At 35.1% G+C, this 8,907-nt stretch overlaps 1 protein-coding gene across 2 annotated transcripts; it reads left to right on the forward strand.

The window, feature by feature from the left end:
- Positions 1–340: 340 nt before the first annotated feature.
- LOC147398461 (UDP-arabinopyranose mutase 1-like) lies at positions 341–6,342 on the forward strand. Of its 2 annotated transcripts, none has more exons than XM_086447664.1 (4): positions 341–783; positions 2,028–2,278; positions 4,812–4,989; positions 5,768–6,342. In XM_086447664.1, the coding sequence occupies exons 1-4, from the start codon at positions 460–462 to the stop codon at positions 6,119–6,121; spliced, it is 1,107 nt and encodes a 368-aa protein (XP_086303790.1). In that variant the 5' UTR covers positions 341–459; the 3' UTR covers positions 6,122–6,342. The 2 variants fall into 2 exon arrangements, with proteins under 2 accessions (XP_086303790.1, XP_086303791.1); XM_086447665.1 differs by having other exon boundaries at positions 350–783; positions 4,821–4,989.
- The last annotated feature ends 2,565 nt before the right edge of the window (positions 6,343–8,907 follow it).

The raw sequence follows: 8,907 nt of genomic DNA on the forward strand, positions 1-8,907 counted from the left end.
TTCTCACTCAGAAAAGTTATAAAAAAAAAAAATAATAACTCCTCGTATTTATTGGTCTTTAAAAAAAGAAATACTAAAATGACATACTAAAACATTGCTCTAATATGATGGTTTACAGAACCATAGCTATTCTCCTCGAGATACGATTAACCAACTCATGAAACATCGATGGTTATCTGTAAAACACAGTATTAAAGACAGTATTGTAGTAAGTCAGTGTAGTAAAGCTCCTTTTGAAAACCCCCAGTAGAAGTAAAGCACCCCCCATGTGACTGTCTCCCTCACTTCATTGCTTCCTCGTTTGCAAGAACGAAATCCGCGCACCCCCACCCCCATATCGCTATAAAATAAGCCCAAATCCCCATCTCTCCACAGTGCCTATCCTACACCCGAATTAACTCCCTTCACCTTCACCTGCGCACCCCCCCATCCCTCTCTCTCTCTCTCTCTCTCTCAACCATGGCCCAACCTTCAAGCCAGATCTCTCCTCCTCTGACAGATGAACTCGACATCGTCATTCCAACCATCAGGAACCTCGACTTCTTGGAGCAGTGGAGGCCTTTCTTCCAACCGTACCACCTGATCATCGTTCAAGATGGAGATCCAACCAGAACGATCCGAGTCCCTGACGGTTTCGATTACGAGTTGTACAACCGAGACGATGTGAATCGGATCTTAGGACCTAAAGCCAGTTGCATCTCCTTCAAGGATTCGGCTTGTCGCTGCTTTGGATTTCTTATTTCGAAGAAGAAGTATATTTTCACCATCGACGACGATTGCTTCGTGAGTTGACTCTTTAAATAGCGAGTTTTAATTTTTTACTTATTTTGAATCGCTTTAGTTCAATAGAGTCGACAAATTTGAGATTTCTAGCCGTGATTTACGGTTTAGGTTACAAAAGGAAGAATTTTTTTGTCTCAATCGGAGCAAAATCTCTAGGAAATTCTTGTTTCATTCGTTCATGGTTCTTTTTTGAGACAAAGGAAAAGAGATCCCATCCATACACGACGACACGCGTCGCACTCACAGGAAGTGGGGTCCACTATTTTATAAACTTTTCTTCTTTTTCCTTTTTCTTTCTATTGACTCTAAAAAGCATATAGATGGAATCAAGCCAGATTCTTACAGGAAGTCGTTTAAGTGGGACCGGGACCCAAATATGTTGTTCCCCCACATATGCCTGATTGCCACGTGTATTCTTACAAGTATGTTATTGTTTGCATTACATTGTATGTGTTAATTGTTCAAAAGTAGGGGTGTCACTGGGCCAGATAATTTACCCTGGCCCACCCAAGAAAACTAAGGGCTATGACATTGATCTTGAGCCCACAAAAGTAGGGTCCGGCCCAAACTCTCCAATCCATTAAATTCGGAAAGTTTTTGCTCACAAAATTGGGGATTCTCACTATACGTGACTTCTTGTGGTTGGTCAATCTTAAATTTTTTGAAATCTCATATTACCTTTCTTGTGAGAAAAAAATTATTTTGGACATGATTTAACAATGCCCAATCTGAGACCAGACTCATTAGTTTGTTTTATACATCCGAACTTATAAAATAATAAGTTTACTTTCTTCTCTAATTATTATTATTTTTTAAATGAAGATGACAATAAAATTATATTTTGATGAAAAACAACATCGGATGATTTCATAAGCGGCACGAATTTTATTTTATTTATTTGTGAATCCTACTAAACTTGGTTGTTATGATTGAACGTGGGTTTGGTCAATTTAGGCCCAAGACTTAGTAAGGATCTGTTTAATTGGGAATCCATCTCATCTGCATGTCGTTTGAAATTAGAGATTTCTCTAAAACAATAGCCATAGGCGGCCATAGTCATAGCTTTCGGGCCATTGCAAGGCTGAGTTAGTCGAATGTTTCATTGGGTCAACCTGAAATGACTCTGTTTCTGAATCGAAATCTCTGTATTCTCTCAGATTTCTTCTATATTTCCTCTACTAGAAAGTAAATAATGAACATTTTCTCTTCTCGATTGATGTTTGTGGGGAAAAAAACAACTAAAGGTGGCGAAGGATCCGAGTGGAAAACAGATAAACGCGTTGGCTCAGCATATAAGGAATTTACTGACACCATCGACGCCATTCTTCTTCAACACGCTCTACGACCCATTCACAGAGGGGGCAGACTTCGTAAGAGGATACCCGTTTAGCTTCAGAGAAGGAGTGCCAACGGCCATCTCTCATGGACTGTGGCTCAACATCCCTGACTACGACGCACCCACCCAGCTCGTCAAGCCTCGTGAACGCAACACCAGGTTGGTTGGTTCTTCGATTTAGGTGTTGTTTGTTAAACTGAAAAAAATACGTACTGAATAGCATTAAGTGCTGAAACATATAAGCGCTAAATTTAAGTGCTAAAAAAGTTGTTTGTTCAGATGCTCAATCATGTTTGTTACACATTACTAGTAAATTGTCTTTTTTACCCTTATTACAATCATATTATACAGTATTTGCCTATTTCTTATCAAACACAATAAAATATATTATTTCTTGTAAAATTAAAATACAATTCATTTTTAAATAATAAGTAATACTCAAATTTTCAATTTATAAATGATAATTTTTATTTTTAAAAGCCTACAAATTTCAAATTAAAGACAATAATGTCATACAAGGCACCAAAATTTGAAATTAACATTAAAAGAACTTAATTTTGAATGAATAAATTTTTATGGAAATAAGGGATGTGTAATTATAAAAGCACCCTATGAATTAATAAGGGCAACCCACACCATAGCCAACTTTTTTTGTCTTATATGAGTTAAAGTTTTTTAAATGAGCAAATTTTTAGTGAGGAAGATCTATATGGCCTAGAGATCATCCTCACAAAAAATCAACCCATTCTGAAAGTTCTTACCACGTCAAAAATGGTTTCAAAAAAAAAATTGGACGATTTACAATTCTTGAACTTGTTTTGATGGGGTTAGAAGTTTTGGGATGGGCTGATTTTTAGTGAGGATGATCTCCTCATTGTAGAGATCATCCTCACCAAAAATCAACTAATTCCAAAACTTTTAACCCATATAAAACAAAATAATTTGGCCATGGTGTGGGTTTTTAATTTGTGGGGGTGCTTATATACTTATCCATGGGATATAAGAGATCCTTTTAAGTATAAGGGCATATTTGTCCGTGCCCAAAAAAAATGAAGGGCATACTTATCCGTGCCGAAAAAAGCAAGTGTTTATCGTTTCAACACTTTTTTTTCAGCATCAAAATAGTGTTGAATTTTTTTCACTTATTTTCAGTAATAAGAGTTAAAAATATAGAGTAAACAAACGTGCTATTTTGACAAAAAGTGCTGAATCTTTTTGTTTCATCAATAAGCACTGAAAAATAGCGCAAATAAACATTGCCTTATTTGTTTTGTTTTTGTGGTCTAGTTTTATTTATGGATCTATATTTTGTTTCATAAATTTTATTGGATTATTTTTTGAGCTTTTTAAGTTTGGTTTTGTAAATTATTTTTTGGACATTGTTAAGTGCCTAAATATTATTATTATTAAAATTTTTTTAAACCGGGTATCCTTGTTAGACAGGGGACTAGGCCCGTGTCTGGGCTTTGCCCAGTCCATAGACCATGGTCTTGGCCAAGGACTAGTCCCAGGACACTTAATACTCATATTGGGTATCAAACTCACAACCTACGGATTTTCACCACTTATCGATTCGAAATGGAGCCAACCACTCGGGGTTGCCTAGATATTAGTAGTATGAGTATGGACTATGTATAGTAATACAATAAGTTATGTCACATAGAACAAATGTTGATTGATGATAAGATTATGATTAGGAATTTGAGTTGTGTATTTGTGTTGGTTTAGAATTTTATCTTTAAATAAGTATTGTAATTTGATTTGAAAATAAAATGAGAAGTTTTAGAATTCTTTGGATTTAGAATATTTGACCATCTCGAATTGGTTTAGGATGTCTAATTACCTTCATTAATTTTTATATTCTTGTTTGGCTACATGATCGTGAAGTTACCATTTAGGTTTGTAATAGACATCATCGTAAATTAGTGAGTCAGTAAATCCATTATGATCAAACCCTTATCCCAAAAGTTTGTGTTGACTTATAAATCTTGTTCCTCCATTCAATTTTTCCTAATCTCGTGGATTTTGTTAATTCACGTGTATTCATATGTACTCACCACATCAATTTTCTTTTGTCTTCTCTTACTTTTTTAGAACCTTCAACTTGTATGTCCTTTGTAACTAAGGTTGTTATTAGTCTTTATTGCAGAACATCTCACTTGACTATTCCTTAGTTTATCAGCTTTTGGAGCTCCTCTACATTTTCAAAAATTCTTTCATAAATAATTTTATCTTTCTTAGTCATTCCACTCATCCATCTCAACATCCTCATCTCTGCTACGCCCAACTTATGAGTGTATCGCTTTTCTGTTGAATTGCGCTTAAAAAAGGTTCCTCTAAATTTTATGGAGATATGTTAATCACATATCGGTCCAAAATCACAACTTTTAAATCCTTCAACTCATTGAGTCAGTAAACCCTGACTGAAATTATTTACTAAGAACATATTACAAGAACTTAGAAAAAGAAAATTTTGAAACTAATATCTTTGCAGCGTTGTCATAATGAAGAATAAGTTCAAAATGCTGGAAATAAAATTCAAAATGTGGAAACAGAAGAATACAGCACTATTTTTTCATACCTGTTTGAGGTTTTTCATTTATATTCAAATATATCATAGTATATTGCATCTTAGTTCAAAATTCATGTCGTCATCCATCTATATGCCTAAATTTGCATTAATTTTTTTTAGCTCTTGCAGGTATGTAGATGCGGTCATGACAATACCCAAAGGCACGTTGTTCCCAATGTGTGGAATGAACCTAGGGTTCAACAGGGAGCTCATAGGCCCTGCCATGTACTTTGGGCTCATGGGTGATGGCCAGCCCATTGGCAGATACGACGACATGTGGGCTGGTTGGTGTGCTAAGGTATTTATTCTTGATTTTCTTTATCTGTTCAGCTATCTTTTCTTTATAAATGGGATTTCTCAAATGAAGAGTATTAGATAAAATTCTGCTAATCAGGTGATCCTAGTATCTATTATAAAAAAGTGGGTACCTAATTCGATTGTTAAAATTATCGAATGTTGTCACTTTTAGGGATTTGGCTAACTCACTTGGTGAGTGATCTATGGATGCTCTGAACACATTATTTGCTTTCTCTCATATAACAAGGCATACAGTGTGGGAGCCATCCTCTCTACCATCTTTTGTGGGTAAAACATTCTGTCTTAAACAAGACCAGTAACTCTGGGTGAAGGCAAGTTTGGTGAGTTTTTTGGTATCAACGCCCACAAACATTACCAACTTAGCTCAATTTTACCTTCTTCATTTCCACCCCACCTAGATGTTTCAGTACACATGAACATGCACAATGGTTTGTTGTTTGATGGTTCCCATCATCCCATGTATGAGAAAATCATAAGTTTATGTTCAATTATGTTCTTCACACTATGTATGGAAAAATCTGGTGGTTACCATCATCTCATTAGTAGAGTATTATAGGATGCATTAGAATAAGGTGTATGGTGTTACACCAAATAGAATATGATTAGATTATGTTTACTTATATTATAGTTTCTTTTTATTCAGGATTGTTCGCTATTTTCTATATAAACCCTTTTATAGTTCATTGTAATTCAATTAAGAGAATTAATCCAATTCCCTTCTTCTTTACTAATTAAGTTTAATTGGATTTGATTTCCAGGTGATCTGTGACCATTTAAGCCTTGGAGTAAAGACAGGGTTGCCATATATTTGGCACAGCAAGGCAAGCAACCCATTTGTGAACTTAAAGAAGGAATACAAGGGCATCTACTGGCAAGAAGAGATCATCCCATTCTTCCAGTCTGTTGTCCTCCCAATAGAATGCACAACTGTACAGAAATGCTACATTGAGCTCTCGAAGCAAGTCAAGGAGAAGCTAAGCTCTGTTGACCCTTACTTCCAGAAGTTAGCGGACGCCATGGTCACATGGGTCGAAGCCTGGGAGGAGCTAAACACACCGCCACAAGAGCCTACTTCCACACTAGTCAAGGAGTCCTCTGCCAAGCCCAAGTAGAGGAATACCTTTATTACTTTGGTATATTATGTTATGTTCTTTATCTTATGCTCATTTATGTTATGGTTCCTCTTCGGGCCTTTACTATCTTTGCTTGTATTAGGTTTCATTTCTAGAGTACGAGCTTCTATTATCGGCTAGGATTATCCTTCTAATGGCTATGAGAATTTATTGTACCATGTTATCATGATTTGATGATCCAACATAGTTTTCTTTTCCCATCTCTTCTTCCTACGTATTCTTCTTGGTTAGTGGAATACCATGGAGATTGATTTAATTGTTCAAGTCTATATTGCAAGAAGAGCCCATTTCGACATACACAAATAAGTAACTTTTTGACTTTTGAAAGTTACAAAGTCTATTTGGATTCATTTTAGAAAATTATTTTTAAAAATTAAAAATTCTTATTTGTTAAAAAGTAAAAGGAAACAAATTTCTACTTTTGAAATGTTACTTTCTTTCAAAGTTATGTTTTTTACTTTCTATCCAAACGGTCTCTAAATAGAACATAAGAAATGTAATTTAATTGACAAAATTAAATTACTCAAATTACTAGAGCAGGTTAATCATCCAATTATTTAAAATTAACAAGAAAAGAAAAAACTTATTGATTTTAGTAATATCTATAGATCGTGGCACATTTCGATCTCTTTGTCATAAGGTGGAGGTCTCCACTTTATTGTATTGGTATGAGGCTCTTGGATATCCACTCATAACAACAGTCTAAACAGTGAGAAGAAGATAATGCTTCAATTTGTAGGTTTTAATCAAAAGTACCATGACGATAAAGATGATTAGAATATGTACTTTTGCAAAGGAGAAGAAAGAGAGGGACGTATGGATTTTGTTATTTTCTGTGAGAGAAAACCTATGCAAAGAAGATCCCATTGATGGTGCGAACTAGCTTAGTTGGTAAAGTTTATAGGTGATGATTCTATAGACCTTTCAGGCGACCTTTCTGCCCTCATTAAGCTTACCATTTGAAGAGGGAAAGAAAAAAGAATATTCTATTATGTGGGGTTAAGATCCCTATGGTTGTGCCATGTGACATGAGTTGGTTCATTTTGTGAGGGGTATGATTTTCTACCATACAGACAGTACACATGGATCAAGACGTCTATACTTAGACGCCTATCGTGATTGGGTTCAAAGTATCTAACATATACTAAATGTGTTTGGTTGGTTCAAAGAATCCAAGGGATGCATTTAAGATTGAAGTAGAACTAAAGAAAAAGAATTAATATTTTCTTATCTAAAATGTCTACTCATTAGACCAAAGCCCACATGCGGACCCACAACTTGATGCTTTGATCCCATGACTTGAACCTCCGACTAGTATCATGTGGAGTGTGAACGCACATCTATGTGATATACTCATCATTGTCGTGCCTTACTTTAATTAATGATAAAAATAAAAGGAAGAGTCCTACTACTGTCACTCACCATATATGTTCTTCGTGCCCACTTAGGGTATGTTTGATTGCATATGAAAAATAGGGTAAAAAATCAATTTTCATAAAAAATAACATTTTTTAAGTGTTTGATTCCACATGGAAATGAAAATTCATTTTCCACCCCAATCAAAAAATCCATTAAAACAAGGATTTCACTTTTCCTCCTATATGGGTGGGAAAGTGAAATTCACTCATATTTTTCATCTCCAATTTTTCCTCACTCATACTTCTTTCCTACCACTACCACCACCATCATACTAACCTCGTTGTCGTCGTCACCATCGTCGTCGCCGTCGCCGTCATCACCATCTCCGGTCATCTTCTCTCTCTCTCTATTTCTCTTCTTATCCTTCTCCATCACTCACCTCCGCCTCCGTCACCACCACGTTCACCCCTCATCTTCCTCACTTACCTCTGCCGTCACCGCCACCACATTCTTCCATTTTCTTCCTTGTCATCTTCTTCTTCATTTATCTTTGTCGCCACCACATCCTCCCCTTTCCCTTTTTTTCCTCTCCCTCTCTTTTCATCTTCTTTCTCCTCTTCCTCCTTTCCTTTTCCTTCTTTTTCATCATATAATTTTTCCATGATTTTATCTAAGAAAATCAAACAATGGAATTTGATTTTCCAACTCTACCTATTTTTCATCATTATTTTTCCATAGATTTCAAATTCTATGGAAAGTCACTTCCATGCAATCAAACATACCCTTAAGATTTTTTTAAAATTACATTTTTTTTACCATTGCCCATACACACACCATCTTTTCTATCCATTTTCCTCCATCATCTACCTCTCACTCTCTCAATTTTCTCGTTCTTCTTCTTCATACTCACATCCTTTTGAGTTTTATGAAAGGTTGAGTCAATGGAGATTAGGCTTTAAGGATTTTTCTTTCAAAAATCTTATTTTTTTTATTTTTATTTTTATTTTACTTTTTTGCTTTTTGAATCAAAGAACTCAAGGTTTTTTTACAAATTTTTTTCAATAGGTTCAGATCAAATTTGTTTTAGTCAATTCAATAAATATCCTATTGAGCACAACTTCCTATCGAACATTACAAATCCGATTTGGTAAATGCCTACCAAACAAAACTTTTCTCTTATAATCCTAACACCTCCAATCACATCTACGATCTATTGAATCTATTTTGTAATGTTTGATAGGTACCTAGTGAATCAGATTTGTAACATTTGATAGAAAAGTTATGTCCAATAGGATACTTATTGAATTTTTTAAAACAAGTTCGGTATGAACCTACCAAACAATATCTATATAAAAAAAAAATCTCTGAGTGCTTCGGTAGGTCGCATCAAATTGATTTTGTAATGT

Source organism: Akebia trifoliata, chromosome 7 (assembly GCF_017979445.1).
Source record: "Akebia trifoliata isolate Shusen 1 chromosome 7, ASM1797944v1, whole genome shotgun sequence".
Lineage (NCBI taxonomy): Eukaryota > Viridiplantae > Streptophyta > Magnoliopsida > Ranunculales > Lardizabalaceae > Akebia > Akebia trifoliata.